At 49.9% G+C, this 17134-nt stretch overlaps 1 protein-coding gene across 1 annotated transcript in view; it reads left to right on the top strand.

Moving 5' to 3' along the window:
- LOC141054854 (acid-sensing ion channel 1C-like) overlaps window positions 1-17134 on the top strand; it is a 365182-nt gene that overhangs the window by 207285 nt on the left and 140763 nt on the right. The window contains exons 3-5 of the mRNA XM_073551727.1: window positions 10006-10133; window positions 10869-11019; window positions 15249-15314. Coding sequence (XP_073407828.1) covers window positions 10006-10133; window positions 10869-11019; window positions 15249-15314 — 345 coding nt within the window. The remainder of the gene's footprint in view (window positions 1-10005; window positions 10134-10868; window positions 11020-15248; window positions 15315-17134) is intronic.

Here is a 17134-nt window from a genome sequence, read left to right on the forward strand (position 1 = left end):
AAAGTTGTTGGAAACTTTGTTATCATATGTAAATATCAGGGCAAGAGTAAATAGTCCAAAGAGGCAAGTCTTGTTTGATGTTATTTATTCATGATAGGTGGCCACTGTCATGTGATTGGAACATCAAACAACTAACTTGTGTATTTTCATGTTTACCCAATATTATATTGAGTAAGCCTTTGTTTAAAGCATATAAAAGCTGGGAGGCAGCCAGAAGAGACAGGAGCTTGTGGACCTGTGTGAAAGGCACAGTGTAGATCCTAGGACAGCATTCTCTGTCTTCACTGGCTGCTCCTCCCAGTTGAAGTATTTTCCGGACAGACGTAAATGCCCCTAGTGAAGATTCTTTTCTTTTCTCTTCTTTCTGATGTAAGTATATTTACCAAAACCTTTGTAATTTGAATATATAAGTATACACAATATCATACTATTGTCTATTTCGATATCATTGTCATACATTCCATTAATTTAGTGTTTTGCCACTTGGATTGATCATTGTATAATAAAATTGTGTTATATGCAAGTAGTAGCCTTCTTTAAAGCCGTATCCGAACCTTATTGCTAAACAGTTGGCAATACAGCGACACACTGCTGGCACACGGCTATCACAGGGACAGTGGGGGCTTATCTTAGTTATCCCACCACTGACACCATGTGACAAAAATATCCAGCAAGCTAATCTCGCTCTAACAATTTGCCGCAGGGGAGTATTTTGGATGCCCCACCACTGCTTTAACCTTCTACGAACTGCGGGGATTTATGGATATCCCACTTTCTCAGTTCCACTTTGGAACTCGCAGCTCTCCGGCGCCCCCCTTACCCTCAGGTCAGTCAGGGAACTGCACCTAGGGTAATTAGTCGCTGGATGGGCTGCTTGTTGTGAACCGGCAGTTAGGCTTCTGCAGTAAGGGAATTATCAATGCTGTGGCCGCAGCCCCTCATTCAGCAATATAAGACCCTTCTGGACTGCCAGCTAGCCGCAACAACCGTACACACCACGCTGCCACCAGTCATGGTTTACTTAATTCACAGTGTTAAATTAAGAGGGTCCGTGGCCAACCCCTTGAATTAGTAGCGATTATCTAACAAAGGCGTATAGTTCGATTCTTAGAGCATGGAGACAGAACTAAATAATTTTATCATTTATTCCCCGAAAGAGGGCACTGATTATACAGATAAAAATTGCTATAAAATTGAGACATTACATATGTACAGTTACAAATATAAAATAAAGGGATTAAAAAAAACAGAAAGTAACACAGTTGCATATTGTTCTTCAGGCAAAACCATGTGGCTGAGTGGGGGAAGGAGAAGGCGGAGCCACACATCTCCGCTCATTTGCAGGCCTCTCTGGCACGAGGACTGGAGCTCTTCTGAGCTCCCTGTATGGGAGGGGTACCTTATAGCCCGGGTGTGTGACATCACCGAAAGGGGCAGTCTGGAGAGTGCCCACCTCTCCCTCTTCAAGTTATGATCTGGCTACAAACTTTAGAATAACCATAACTTAACGGGAGGAGCTCGCACAAACACATATTTGGTGTCATTGGTTGTAATTTACCGAATAGAATCTGAAAACACCAAGAATGATATAACTGAGACATTCTATTTGGGTGCAATCCATAATTCAGGTTCTGGCAGTCTGAGAACTACGCAAAAGGCATCGTAGGGAAGCCGGGTCCGCGCAGATCACAAATATATGATTGTTATTTCTCTGCCATGTATGGTTTGCAAGCTAGGCTTCTTTTTAATATTTCCTATATTGATCCCAGCACATTTCCAGAGAACAAAGGGATCTTTTCCCCCTAGCTAATTAACATTCCTGCTCTTCGAGAGACAGGGCCCTGCACTTGAAGGGTTTATAACACTTGGGGGAAGGGACTGCTACAGCTTCATGCTAGGCTGACAGTTTACAATGTCATAGAATGGAGGATTTCTAGCACATTCCAACAGAAAACATCATATTTTGCAGACATTGTATATCACACCTCCCCCCTTTAGAGGGCGCTACGGAATTACCTCTCGGTAATCGGCCATGCGCACCTCAGCGGGTTCGCCCCGGCGGGACAACCCATCGGCATTGCCGTTTTCACTGCCCTTCCTGTGTTTTACAGCAAAGTCATACTGTTGAAGGGCAAGGCTCCAGCGGAGCAACCTTCCATTGGTTCCGGACACTGTGTGCAACCAGCTCAGAGGGTTGTGGTCGGTTACCACCGTGAAGGCGTACCCGTACAGGTAGAGCTGCAAACGTTGCAGTGCCCACACCATGGCCAGACACTCCTTCTCGATGGTCGAGTATGCCACTTCCCTCGGCAAAAGTTTCCGGCTCAGGTACAACACGGGGTGCTCCTGGTCCCCCGAGTTGACCTGGCTGAGCACAGCACCGAGGCCAAACTTGCTGGCATCGGTCTGTACCAGAAACGGGCAACTGCTGTCGACTGCTCTCAACACTGTAGATCTGCACAAGGCTGCTTTCAAAGCTTGGAAAGCCGCCTCACAGTCATCTGTCTAGTTGACTGTTTGGGGTAGCCTCTGCTTGGTGAGGTCAGTCAAGAATTTTGCAAGGGCGCTATAGTCCTGCACGAACCGCCTATAGTACCCTGCAGTGCCCAAAAAGGACTTCACCTGTTTCTTGGTCCTGGGGTGGGCCAGGACACGATGGCGTCCACCTTTTCTGGCTCCGGACTCATGAAACCCCCGCCTACCCGGTGCCCCAGGTAGTGGACCTTGCGCATGCCTATCTGGCACTTCCCCGGCTGGATGATCAGGCTTGCCTGGTGAAGACGCTTGAGCACCTCCTGGAGATGCTGAAGGTGTTCCTCTCAGGTGGAACTGAAGATGGCAATATCGTCTAAGTACGCCACCGCGTACTCCTCCAGTCCCCGAAGCAGGTGGTTGACCTTCCGCTGGAAAGTGGCAGGGGCATTCTTCAAGCCGAAGGGCATGACCGTGGACTCGTACAGTCCCAAGGGGGTGATAAAGGTGGATTTCTCCTGCGCCTCAGGACTCAGGGGAATCTGCCAGTATTCCCGACTCAAATCCATGATGGATATGTACCTTGCTTTCGCCAACCACTCAAGCAGATCCTCGATGCGCGGCATCGGGTGGGCATCAGAGGTTGTGATGGCGGTGAGCCCCCTGTATCCTTTTTAGGCACGAGGACTACAGGTGAAGCCCAATGTGGCGTCCGTCTGCGGTCTGGGCTGCGGCCAGCCAACACCCCGAGAAACACTGATACCCTTTACCCCTATACAGGGATCTGGATTTATAGCAGAGCCCAGGAGGCGCTGTCTGAATAGGAGCAGTGGCCAGAGCAGGACGGTCGCCAGAAAGGTGTTCCAAAAACAAGACAAAAACGTAGTGGTATCGGGTCTAAACCAGTCAGGCAGCAAGGTACAAAAACAGTAGACAGTAGCAGAGTCAGATTCAGGCCAAGGTCAGAGTTATAAACCAGGAGGGCAGCAGAGGTACAGAATCGTTAGGCAGAAGCAGAGTCAGAAGTCCAGGCCAAGGTCAGAGTTATAAACCAGGAGGGCAGCAGAGGTACAGAATCGTTAGGCAGAAGCAGAGTCAGAAGTCCAGGCCAAGGTCAGAGTCAGTCAGCTATAGCAATTCACACAGTAACACGCAGGGGAACCAAGAATATATCCGGCGGCTTGCAATCCCAGTCCCAAGGTATTTGAGGGATCAGGTCATCCCTCACAGGCTCCCGGGCTGATGATGTCATCAGGACCGCCCCCAGGACCAGACCTGATGACGATGCACCAACCCCTTCATGACTGACAGAGGAGCGGAGTCTGCGTCTACCAGACGCCTGCGCAGAAGCCCTTTCACTGTTGCCGCCATCACTCGGGCGCGAGCCACGGCGCCTCCTAGTGGCTGAGGGCGGGACAGCAGACCCTGAATTCGACGACGACATGTCAGTCCGGCGCCTCCTGGTAGCCGAGGCCTGGACAGCAGGCCCTGAGCCCGAGGGTGGCGTGACAGTCCGTCGCCTCCTAGTGGCTGAGGGCGGAACAGCAGGCCCCGAGTCTGACGGCGACGTGACACCCACATGCTTTTTGACGGTCGAATCATCCCCAGCCTTAACATCTCACCGATCTCTTGGCGCATGACCTGTTGCACCACCTCAGAGATCCAATAAGGTGTTTGCCATAATGGGGCGTGATTCCCGGTGTCCACCTCATGAACCGCTAACTCCGTCCTCCCAGGTTGGTTGGTGAACACGGCTCAAAAGGGTTCCAGGGTTTCCACTAACTGCGACTGCTGGGATATGGTTAGCAAACCACTTATCTCCATGTCCTCAATGGACCCATCGGCCTTGGCCTGGGCCAGCATGTCCAGGAGGGTATCTTCCTCCCCATTCTCGGGCAGGTTGCAGACCGATAGGACGCAAGCTTCACGTTCGTGGTGCGCCTTCAGCATGTTGACGTGAAAGGCCTTGCACCTACCCCGAGCATGGTCAAGCGTGACCACGTAGGTGACCAGGTTGAGTTGTTGGTGGACGACGTATGGGCCCTCCGAGACTGCCTGAAGCTTATCCGTTGGTACGGGGACCAGCACCCACACCTTTTTACCCACCTGGTAGGTCCGCTCCCGGGTGTTCTGGTCATACCAGCGCTTCTGGTCAGCCTGAGCCTTCGTCATGTTGTCATGCATCAACTGCGTCAAGGTCTGCATCTTGTCACGGAAGCGCCTGACATAATAAACGATGGACACTTCTGTGGGGTTTGGCTCATCTTCCCAGGATTCTCTTATCAACCCAAGGGGTCCCCGGACTTGCCTGCCATACAGGAGATCGAAGGGGGAGAACCCGGTCGAGGCCTGCGGAACTTCTCTGTAAGCGAACAGCAGGTGTGGGAGGTACCGCTCCCAGTCGCGCCCTTGGGTCTCAACCAGCATGCTGAGCATCTGTTTGAGGGTACCATTGAAGCGTTCACTCAAACCGTTAGTCTGTGGGTGATACGCACTCGATACCAGGTGCTTCACCTGCATTTTCTCACAGAGAGCCTCCATTAGGTGAGACATGAATTGAGTCCCTTGATCGGTAAGCATCTCCCTGGGAAATCCTACCCTTGAAAAGATGGTCACCAGTGCGTCAGCCACCTTATCTGCCCTGGTTGAAGACAGAGCTACTGCAGACATTGTATACCACACCCACTCACTCCGGGACTCCTCAATGACTCCTAACTGAAGCTTTTGCTTCACTTCGGCTGCAATGGCTTGCCTCTGTGCTTCTGGCATTCGGTACTGTTTCATCCGTACCCTTACCCAGGGCTCGGTGGCAATGTCATGTTGGATCACTGATGTCCGCCCTGGCAGCTCTGAGAATACGTCCATATTCTGTTGCATCAGAGCCTGAGCCTCCCATTGCTGCTGCTTGGTGAAAGCGTCATTTATTTTAACCTGACCCCCGGCTGCGTCCTAGGCCAGTGACAGAGAGTTCCCCATTGGTACGACCGTGACCAAACCTCCGTGACCAAACATTCCCGGTCCTTCCAGGCTTTTAGCAAGTTGACATGGTACAGTTGTTCGGGTTTCCTCTTTCCAGGCTGGAACACCCTATAATTCACTTCTCCTGCCTTCCCCCATATCTCATATGGCTCTTGCCACTTGGCCATGAGCTTACTCTCTGTGTTGGGCACCAGTACCAACACCTGGTCCTCTTCTTTAAAGGTCGTGACCGTGGCTCTTTTATAATACGTGCGGCTCTGCGCGGCCTGGGCATCAAGTAGCTGTTCTTTTACTATGGGCCGTACTGCCGCAATCCGGACCTGCATGCTTGCCACGTGCTTGATCGCACTCCAATGCGGAGTTGGCTCCTGTTCCCACGTCTCCTTAGCTATGTCCAGGAACCCCTCGGGTGCCTGCCATACAATAGCTCAAACGTGTTAGGACCCTGTGACCAACCTGACAAGGAGCGGACACGGGTCCTGGCAAAGCAGAACGGGTAGGATTGGTGGTATCACGGGTACAGCAACCATCTCACCCGGGTCCGTGCAGGTCCTGTGTTAAGCAGGGGACGGCAGCGCAGCGGTGCTCGGGGTAGCAAGTGGTGCTCGACCGCTAACTAACAGGACCTGCAGCTTGGATACAATTGAGGAATGCCAACAAGCGCCAAGAGAGAAGGATAATCAGGTGAAAGCGTGGGTCAGAGCACCGGGCGAGTCAATACCAATACCAAAGGGATAGACAAAGTGATAACCAGAGAACAAGCCAGAGTCAATACCGAGATAGCCACAGACAATACCAAATCAGAGGACAAAAACAACGTGAGGGACAGGCCGGGTCAAAAACGGGAAACACACTCAGAAACTTAACTCAGCCGAGGCAAAAGTATAACTGACAGGGATGCAAGCCTAGAGTGGCCAAAAAAATCCCTGCCTAGTTCAAAGAGAGGCCAACTGCATTAACCCCCGAGGTTCCTGCTCATATCCTTCCTAACTATAGGATCATGACAAAACGGTGAGAAATCTGTGGACCCCTGTGGTACCTTGCCGATAGCGAACATTAAATAGGGCAATAACATGTCAAAATCCCTCCCATCATTGGAGGCTACCTTTTTAAGCATGAATTTAAGGGTCTTAGTAAACCTCTCTATTAACCCGTCGGTTTGCGGGGGGTATACCGACGTGCGTAGCTGTTTGATCTGGAGCAGCTTACATAGCTCCTTATTCACCTTGGACATAAAAGGAGTCCCCTGATCGGTAACGATCTCCTTCGGTAGCCCAAAGTGACAAAACATGGCAAACAGCTTGCGGGCTATTAGTTTTGCCGAGGTGTGGCAAAGTGTTATCGCGTCTGGGTACCGCGTGGAACTCAGGACACGACTCACAATACCTCTGGACCTCTGCATAAATCCCAGACCAAAAAAAAACACTGTAGTATGCGCTCCTGCATATTTTTGGCCCCCAAGTGCCCTACCAGCATGTGAGTGTGAGACATTTTGAGCACCACCCGATGGTAGGATTGGGGCACTACCAGCTGTTCGACCACTTCATCCCGGATTTTATCCGCCCTGTATAACAAATTCCGGTGGATAGTCATGCGGGGAAAAACCACCTCGGCATCCAGTTGCTGAGCAACTCCATTTATTTCCGAGACCCTTTCTTGTGCCCGGGTTAGAGTGGGATCCTGGAGCTGAGATGTCCCAAACTTACCAGGGGACACTCCAGCTCGGGGATCGGTGGGGTCTCCTCGACCTCTCCTGCCAATACCTCTAGGGGAAACCAATCGGGGTTACACTCTGTCCCGATGTTGGCGACCCCTATGGCAGGTATCCCCGACTCGGGGTTCTTCGGGCTCCGCACCCCAAATAACATTTACTCTGGGAGGGTTAACCCTGGCCTCCCACAGGGACCAGAATAGGGGCAAGTCTCTTCCCAACACAGTCCCATATGGAAGGGTCTTCACCACTCCCACCACGTTTTACTTCTCCAAAAAAAAAGTAACCTCTATGGACTGGTATTCTCTGATTTCCCCATGTATACACACCATCCCCACTTTCCGTCCATTGGTGTTGTCCCCAGCAATAAGGAACGCATGGACCAGAGTCACTAAGCTCCCCGAGTCAAAGAGAGCCTCCGTTTGGTACCTGTTGACAAGTACCTGGCACAGTTGGGGCTCGCTGCCGGCGTTGCCAGTATTTGCAGTGCAAATGGGCTGGGCGTACATAGACATACGGCGAGTATACCTGCAGTCCATGGATTCAGCTGTCAGGGGACAGTTGGCAGCCACATGCCCAAGCACTTGGCACCCTCAACACTTAATAGCTCCGGCACAACTAGGCCTTGCAGCCATTTTAGTGTAAGCAGGCCTCTTGTCACTCTCACTTCGGGTTACCCCCTCATTACGTGCTTGGTCCTGGTTGGCCCAAGCAGAGGGTCGGGGATCTTTCACAAGCTTCTGAGCTGGTGGTGCCCGACGTGACAGCCGAAGTGGAGCAGTGTCCGGTATAAAGTCCTGAGTGGCTGTATAGCGCTCAACCAGTCCAACCACCTGGTCCAGAGTGCCCAGGTCCTCTTGCCCCACCCAACGCTGTATGGCTGCTGGCAGAGCCCTCACCAGCCGGTCGACCACCACTCTCTCTTCCATCTGGAAAGGGGTTAAGGTCTCAGGCTGAAGCTATTTTTTTGCCAGCTGCAGCAAGTCATAGGCCTGAGATCTGGCAGGCTGAGACTCCGCAAAGGACCACTGCTACACCCGCTGAGCCCACACATGTGTTAAGCCCCAGTAGGGCAAGGATTTCTCCTCTCAGCTTCTCATAGTCCAGTGCATTGTCCCTACTAAGGTCCAGGTAGGCCTTCTGGTCATCTCCCGCAGGAAGGGGACCACCACTTAAGCCCACTGGGTCATCGTCAAGCTCTCCTGCTCTGCTGTGCGTTCAAACATGGTGAAGAAAGCCTCCAAATCGTCCTCATTATTCATCTTCCTCAGTGCTGACAGCACGTGGAATCCTCCAGATTGCAGTCGGGAATCAAGACAGTCTGTATCCGAGACCTGTTGCCGTGGGTGACTGCACCACCGTGTCATGCTGAGGAGCGCCAGGCCTTTTGGCTCCGCTTGGCTCCGTGTTACCTCACACAGGCTGAGTTTTGCAGAGCCACCTTCTCTACAAGTTTGCAAAACAAAACTGACACACCCAACCCTTTGCTGTAGAGTTTTTAAATGGAATCTGTGGCCATGGGCCACTTGTAAGACCCGTCCTGGAGGGAGCAAACTGCCCCACTACAATCCTGTAGTCTGCTCCAAAAATAAAAGCTCATACAGAGGTTTCTTAAATCTGCCTTGGGCAAATAGCTTGCCCAAGACCAAACCTACTTTTATTTTGCACTGCAATCCCAGCTGTATCTGTGACTGCAATGCACTCCAGCGGCCTTAAAGGGAATCTGTCACCCTTTCTTGAGATATCATATAATGATATCATTCAATTGTGTGTCACATAAGGATTCTCTCAGTACTTTTGCTTCCCCCTGACCCTGCACCTTTCATGCATAAATACCTTTTTTATATCGGTTCAGATGTATGTAAACTGGCGCTGTCCGGTCCGCTGGGCGGGGCTTATTCACCTGCTCCCTCCTCTCTGTCTTGCTCTGCGCATTTCTTCTTGTGTAGAGCAAGACAGGGAGGGGGGGAGCAGGTGAATAAGCCCCGCCCATCGGACCGGACCGCGGCAGTTTACATACTTCTGACCGGTAAAAAAAAGGTATTTATGCATGAAAGGTGCGGGGTCAGGAGGAAGCAAAAATACTAAGAGAATCCTTATGTGACACACAATTGAATGATATCATTATATGATATCTCAAAAAAAGGGTGACAGATTCCCTTTAATACGCTTCTGTGCGCATCCTGGGGGGCACATAGCGACCCTCGCATATGACACCTGTTGTTTCCTCACACTGTTGACCAATATAATGCATGACAGTGACCTTGTATCTGTACAAAAATATTGGACATGATGATGACCTTGTATATGTAGACCACTAAAGGAACTGAAGATTACCTTGTATCTATAGACCACCAGAGGACATGGCGATGACCTTTTCCTTGTAGAAAAACATTAGGGGACATGACAAGGACATTGTATCTGCTGACCATTATAAGACAGAACGATGACCATGTATCTGTAGAAAAATATTGGCCATGATAATGACCTTGTATTTGCAGACCACTTGAGGACATGTGGACTACCTTGTATCTGTAGAAGAATAAAGGACATGACGATGACTTTGCATCTGTTATGTAGAATATTCGAGGACATGACGATGACATTATATTTGCAGGAGACGGTTAGAGGGCATAATGATGACCTTGTATTTAGAGACCATTGTAGAACATTATTTTGACCTTGAAACCATTAGAGGACACGACATTGGCCTTGTTTCTGGCGAACATTAGAGTACAAGGCTTTAGCATTGTATCTGTAGGAGATCATTAGAGGACATGACTAGGGTCATAATAAATCATTAAATCCCCTTCTTTTGTGTACGTGCACTTTGTTCCGGGCAGCTGACTCTTTACTAGAGGCTGGAGTGAAGGTTCAGATCCACAGTCAGGATGAGCCTCCAGACATAGGTCAGCTCGGGTTCGGTGTCGCCCCAGGGTTCCAGACCTTTGTATCCTGTCAGCAGCAGAACGTATCCTTTACTATCATTGGGACATCTATATTGTGTTGAGCAATAAAGTGCCCAACTAATATGAAGACAATTACTAATCAAGGACACAACCCCAAGACTTCTAGAGATCAATCATCTGTCTCTCAACGAAAAACAATGGATAGGCATAAGAATAAAACATTCTGCCAGCTTCATTAAAGATGCATAGCATTCCAAGTTCTACAAGCTCTAGGGCGTGCACCACATTATTCCCTTGTGGAATTGTTAATGCCTTGCATTTTTAATAACGCTTGCAGAATGTTTTATCATAGGTTGTGCCTGTCCATTGTTTTTCTTTGGTAGGACGTTTCTGGCTGGTCAGCAGAATCAGCGTGGCACTCCTGAAGACAAAGACTGGTGTTTTCTAAAAGTGAGTACGATGGAAATGTTTCCTTCTATGGAGTGCATCACCTGTTTCTCTACTAACCACCACTCTTCAGGTCACCTAAGATAGAGATGGTCATAGTGGATGTCAGGTGGTTCTTTAAGATGATCGTCAGGGTCTAAAGAAATTATTTTTGAATATGTTGAAGAAATTGTGCCCACCGTGCAAAGAGACCCCTGAGTCCAGTCCAGAGTGTCACCAGCCAATGTTCAGGGCTCACATGTAGTGGACCCATCGGCCTGGAGCCTCCAGCTGTAAACTGGACTTTTGTGGCCTCACAATGTCAGTACTGTATAAGTCATCATATTTGTCCTTAACTGTTTTTCCCTCAGTTGTCATACCTGCCTCCACCGTGGGGGGACTGTAAGGATACTCCCTTCACGTCTCCCTACTTCGATAAGTACAGTATCTCGGCCTGTCGCATCAATTGTGAGACGCGCCTTATTCTGGAAGCATGCGGTTGTCGCTTGGTCTATATGCCAGGTAAAATCTATATACTGTATGGAGGATGGAGTGAAAGTGAGTGCATGATGTCACTGATTACAAGTATGGAGGCCAGAAGGGTCTCATAACCACAAGTGTCCATTCAGGTCAAGGCCAGGTCAACCCTTTCTATAGATTGCAATAGTGTTTGCTTCTATGTTAACATTCACCGCACCATTGAAAGTCAAAAACAAGCGATGGTGGGTAAAGTGATCGGTTACGTTGTGACCCTGCCTGAGTCTTCTTCTATCATCGCTATGTCCAGTTATCTCATCACAGACACCTGATCCTCTCTGGCGTCCTGCCTTACGCTGCCCCTCTCCCCTTTGTGAAGACAAACTCTTGTGGTCAATGCACAGTTACCAGATATTTCATGTACCTGACATAACCGGGCAGGCATGTCCGGAACGCAACCTATCACCAGACGGTCACCAGATCCTGATGATAGGTGCGGCAGGCGGTCATCGGATCCTGATAATGGCGCTGTCAGACAGTCAGCAGATCCTGATGATAGAGATGTCAGACAGTCAGCAGATACTGATGATAGAGATGTCAGACAGTCAGCAGATACTGATGATAGAGCTGTCAGACAGTCAGCAGATACTGATGATAGAGATGTCAGACAGTCAGCAGATACTGATGATAGAGATGTCAGACAGTCAGCAGATACTGATGATAGAGATGTCAGACAGTCAGCAGATCCTGATGATAGGTGCGGCAGGCGGTCATCGGATACTGATGATGGCGCTGTCAGACAGTCAGCAGATACTGATGATGGAGCTGTCAGACAGTCAGCAGATACTGATGATAGAGCTGTCAGACAGTCAGCAGATACTGATGATGGAGCTGTCAGACAGTCAGCAGATACTGATGATGGAGCTGTCAGACAGTCAGCAGATACTGATGATAGAGATGTCAGACAGTCAGCAGATACTGATGATGGAGCTGTCAGACAGTCAGCAGATCCTGATGATAGAGATGTCAGACAGTCAGCAGATACTGATGATGGAGCTCTCAGACAGTCAGCAGATACTGATGATAGAGCTGTCAGACAGTCAGCAGATACTGATGATGGCGCTGTCAGACAATCAGCAGATCCTGATGATGGAGCTGTCAGACAGTCAGCAGATACTGATGATGGAGCTGTCAGACAGTCAGCAGATCCTGATGATGGCGCTGTCAGATAGTCAGCAGATGCTGATGATGGAGCTGTCAGACAGTCAGCAGATGCTGATGATGGAGCTGTCAGACAGTCAGCAGATGCTGATGATAGAGCTGTCAGACAGTCAGCAGATGCTGATGATGGAGCTGTCAGATTGTCAGCAGATACTGATGATGGAGCTGTCAGACAGTCAGCAGATACTGATGATGGCGCTGTCAGACAGTCAGCAGATACTGATGATGGCGCTGTCAGACAGTCAGCAGATACTGATGATGGAGCTGTCAGACAGTCAGCAGATACTGATGATGGAGCTGTCAGACTGTCAGCAGATACTGATGATGGAGCTGTCAGACAGTCAGCAGATTCTGATGATGGAGCTGTCAGACCGTTAGCAGATACTGATGATAGAGCTGTCAGACAGTCAGCAGATACTGATGATGGCGCTGTCAGACAATCAGCAGATCCTGATGATGGAGCTGTCAGACAGTCAGCAGATACTGATGATGGAGCTGTCAGACAGTCAGCAGATGCTGATGATGGCGCTGTCAGATAGTCAGCAGATGCTGATGATGGAGCTGTCAGACAGTCAGCAGATGCTGATGATGGAGCTGTCAGACAGTCAGCAGATGCTGATGATAGAGCTGTCAGACAGTCAGCAGATGCTGATGATGGAGCTGTCAGATTGTCAGCAGATACTGATGATGGAGCTGTCAGACAGTCAGCAGATACTGATGATGGCGCTGTCAGACAGTCAGCAGATACTGATGATGGCGCTGTCAGACAGTCAGCAGATACTGATGATGGAGCTGTCAGACAGTCAGCAGATACTGATGATGGAGCTGTCAGACTGTCAGCAGATACTGATGATGGAGCTGTCAGACAGTCAGCAGATTCTGATGATGGAGCTGTCAGACCGTTAGCAGATACTGATGGATTTACATTTCTCTTTTCTGCAGTCACTTTTGAATTTTGCTAATTGATAAAATTAAACTATTAACACTTCTATTTTGACAGTATTCTTACTTGACAGCATCTTTTGCACAGTGCTGTACTCTGTGCAGCAGAGCTGGAGCCGCACCAGACACTTAGGGAGATGAGTCACTAGAGTCAGAGTCCGTCCACTGATGTCACCTTGTGCTTGACAAGGACCGTGCTGTGAGGTCGAAACGTTGCACCACTTGGTGCTGGATTAAAGTCCACAATTTTTCCTTGAACTGGAGTGCTGCCTGTTTTTTTTCCATTTAGATCTATAGATAGATAGATACATTTATACATACATATATCTCTATAGATAGATATATAATACCAAGGCCGATGTTTATTAATTATCAATATGTTTAATTTTTTTTAAAAAAGGGGAAAAAAATGGCATGGGCTCCCGCGCAATTTTCTGCGCCAGAAAGGGAAAGCCGACAACTGGGGGCAGATATTCGTAGCCTGGGAAGGGACCTTGGTTATTGCCCCCCCTTGGCTACAAACATTTGCCCCAGCCACCCCAGAAATGTCACATCTCTAAGAAGCGCCAATTCCGGCACTTATCCTCTCTCTTCCCACTGCCCTGTAGCAGTGGCATATGGGGTAATATTTCTGGGGTTAATGTCACCTTTGTATTGTAAGGTGACATCAAGCCCAGTTAGTAATGGAGAGGCGTCAATAAGATACCTATCCATTACTAATCCTAGAGTTGGTAAAGAGTTAAAAAAACAGCCAGAAAAAGTATTTTAATGAAAAAAACACGAAACACAGTTTCCCATCTTTATTGTACTCCTAATTCCTGTGACGCCCTTGATCACCTGTAAAAAAAATAATAATAATAAACCAACTATATACTACCTGTTCCAACGTGATCCATTTAATAACGAATGTCCCACGATGATCTCCCCAATACAGCAGTCATATCAGGAGATGTGACCGCTCTACAGTGCCTCCAGTGACACAATGACAGGAGACTATGGCTCCTGCAGTGTTATCACTGAGGGTTCACTGGAGTTCAGGCTTTCACTTTACGGCACTGCTGCATGAGAATTTTCCTTGACAGTTGTGCCGCAAGTGACAGCCTGAACTCAGGTGACCTCTGACGGCGGAGTGATACACTGCGGGAGGATACCTGCAGTCAATGTCGATGTGACAGCGCTCCACAGGAGATCGTCGTGGGACAATCATTATTGCATGGATTACGTTGGAACAGGGAGTATACTACTGCTTTATTATTTTCATTTTTTAACAGGTGATCAAGGGCATCGGGGATTAGCTGTATGGTAATTATGTAATATATGTGTACTGTATGTGTTTTTGGGTTTTTTTTACACTATAACACACTAGCTGGATGATGGGACTACTACTGTCTAATCATTGGCTAGCTGTCACTGTAGCAGGCATAGCCGGATGGGACTAGTAGTCCCATCGGATGATGTCTGCCTACATACAGACCTACACACACACAGACCCGCACACACCCGCAGACCACCGCACATACACATAGACACAACACACAGACCCCGCACACACATAGCCTCCGCCCACACACATAGTCTATGCCTACACACTCTTCCTCCTCCCTATCTGCAGCCTTTCTCGCACCCAGATCCGCAACAAATCCGCTGTTCTTTTTTACACCTGTGGTTTTGCTGCAGATATGCCTGACTCAATGGAAGTCAATGGGCGCAGAAACACTGCAGATCTGCAAAAAGAATTGACATGCTGCAGCAAATAAAACGCTGCAAATCTATGCGGATTTTTCCGCAGCATGTGCACAACAAATCTCCATTTCCCATAGATTAACTTTGATTGTGCACTACACTGTGGATTTGATGCAAATCTGTGCGGCCAAAAACGCTGCGGAAACGCATCAAAATCTGCAATGTGTGCACACAGCCTATTAGCGCTGGCCTTGTTCTGTATCATTGCTCTTCATGTTGGTGATGATGTGGATTATCCAACCTGCAAGTTCAGAGAACAGATGCCTTAAAACTTTTTAAAACTAACATAAGAAAATGTGTGAGATTGTGCCTGCAGGACAGAGTCAGCATGTGGGTAAATGATGGGATCCATCCCCTTCTATCTCCAGGCAATGAAACCATATGTGAGCAGGAGAACGACATCATCTGTGCGGAGGACACTTTAAGGCAAATAGGTCAGTAATGGGGGGTTTATGGTTAGAGATGTTTAAGTTGGGATCAGTAATTCTGGGTGGAATCAAGGATTCAGTAAGGTGAGGGGCAGTAGAGTCAAGGAGGAGGGATGTTGATGGAAGTAGGGTTAGGGATGCTGTGCAGTGAGTGGTGGTAGGTTCAGAGACGCAAGGCATTGATGGGTGGTGCATTGATGGGGGGTAGGGTCATGCATACGTACCAGTGGGGTAATGGATGTGGTAAGGGTGGTAAAAAATGCAGGACATTGTGGGGCAGTGGGGTTAGGGATGTGGCATGGTGATAGATGGGGGTCAGAAATTCTGGATGATGAGGAGTCGTAGAGTCCAGATTGCAGGGTGATTAGAGGCAACAGGGTCAGGAAAGCTGGATAGTGAGGGGCGGTGGGGTCAAGAATCCATGATGGTGAGGGATGGTGGAGTCAGGAATCCATGATGGCGAAGGGTGGTGAAGTCAGGAATGCCGGACGGTGAGGGGCAGTGGGGTCAGGAATGCCGGATGGTGAGGGGTGGTGGGTCAGGAATGCGGGATGTTGAGGGGAGGTGGGTCAGGAGTGCTGGATGGTGAGGGGCAATGGGGTCAGGAATGCCAGATAGTGAGGGGCAGTGAGGTCAGGAGTTCCGGATGGTGAGGGGTGGTGTGTCAGGAGTGCTGGATGGTGAGAGGCGGTGGTGTCAGGAATGCCAGATGGTGAGGGGCAGTAGGGTCAGGAGTTCCAGAAGGTGAGGTGAGGTGGGCCAGGAGTGCCGAATGGTGAGGGGAGGTGGGTCAGGAGTGCTGGATGGTGAGGGGAGGTGGGTCAGGAGTGCCAGATGGTGAGGGGCGGTGGGGTCAGGAGTGCTGGATGGTGAGGGGCGGTGGGGTCAGGAATGCCGGATGGTGAGGGGCAGTGGGGTCAGGAATTTCAGATGATGAGGGGCAGTGGGGTCAGGAATGTCTGATGTGAGGGCGGTGAGGTCATGAATTTCAGATGGTGAGGAGCAGTGGGGTCAGGAATGCTGGATGGTGAGCGGCGGTGGGGTCAGGAATGCTGGATGGTGATCGCGGTGGGTTCAGGAATGCTGGATTGTGAGGGGCTGTGGGGTCAGGAATGTCAGATGGTGAGGGGCGGTGGGGTCAGGAATATCGGATGGTGAGGGGTGGCGGGGACAGGAATGTCGGGTCGTGAGGGGTGGTGGGATCCGGAATGCTGGATGGTGAGGGGTGGTGGGATCAGGAATGTCGGATGGTGAGGGGTGGTGAGATCAGGAATGCCGAATGGTGAGGGGCGGTAGGGTCAGGAATGTCAGATGATAAGGGTTGGTGGGATCAGAATTGCCCGGATGATGAGAGGCGGTGGGGTCAGGAATGTCGGGTGGTGAAGGGCGGTGGGGTCTGGAATGTTGGATGGTAAGAGGCGGTGGGGTCAGGAATGCTGGATTGTGAGGGGCTGTGGGGTCAGGAATGTCAGATGGTGAGGGGCGGTGGGGTCAGGAATATCGGATGGTGAGGGGTGGTGGGAACAGGAATGTTGGGTGATGAGGGGTGGTGGGGTCAGGAATGCCGGATGGTGAGGGGCGGTGGGGTCAGGAATGCTGGATGGTGAGGGGTGCTGGGATCCGGAATGCTGGATGGTGAGGGGTGGTGGGATCAGGAATGTCGGATGGTGAGGGGTGGTGGGATCAGGAATGCCGGATGGTGAGGGGCGGTGGGGTCAGTAATGTCAGATGGTAAGGGTTGGTGGGATCAGGATTGCCCGGATGATGAGAAGCGGTGGGGTCAGGAATGCCGGATGGTGAGGGTCGGTGGGGTCAGGAATATCGGA

The sequence above is a fragment of the Dendrobates tinctorius genome, unplaced genomic scaffold (genome assembly GCF_039654945.1).
Source record: "Dendrobates tinctorius isolate UK_male_01 unplaced genomic scaffold, ASM3965494v1 ptg000179l, whole genome shotgun sequence".
Classification (NCBI taxonomy): domain Eukaryota; kingdom Metazoa; phylum Chordata; class Amphibia; order Anura; family Dendrobatidae; genus Dendrobates; species Dendrobates tinctorius.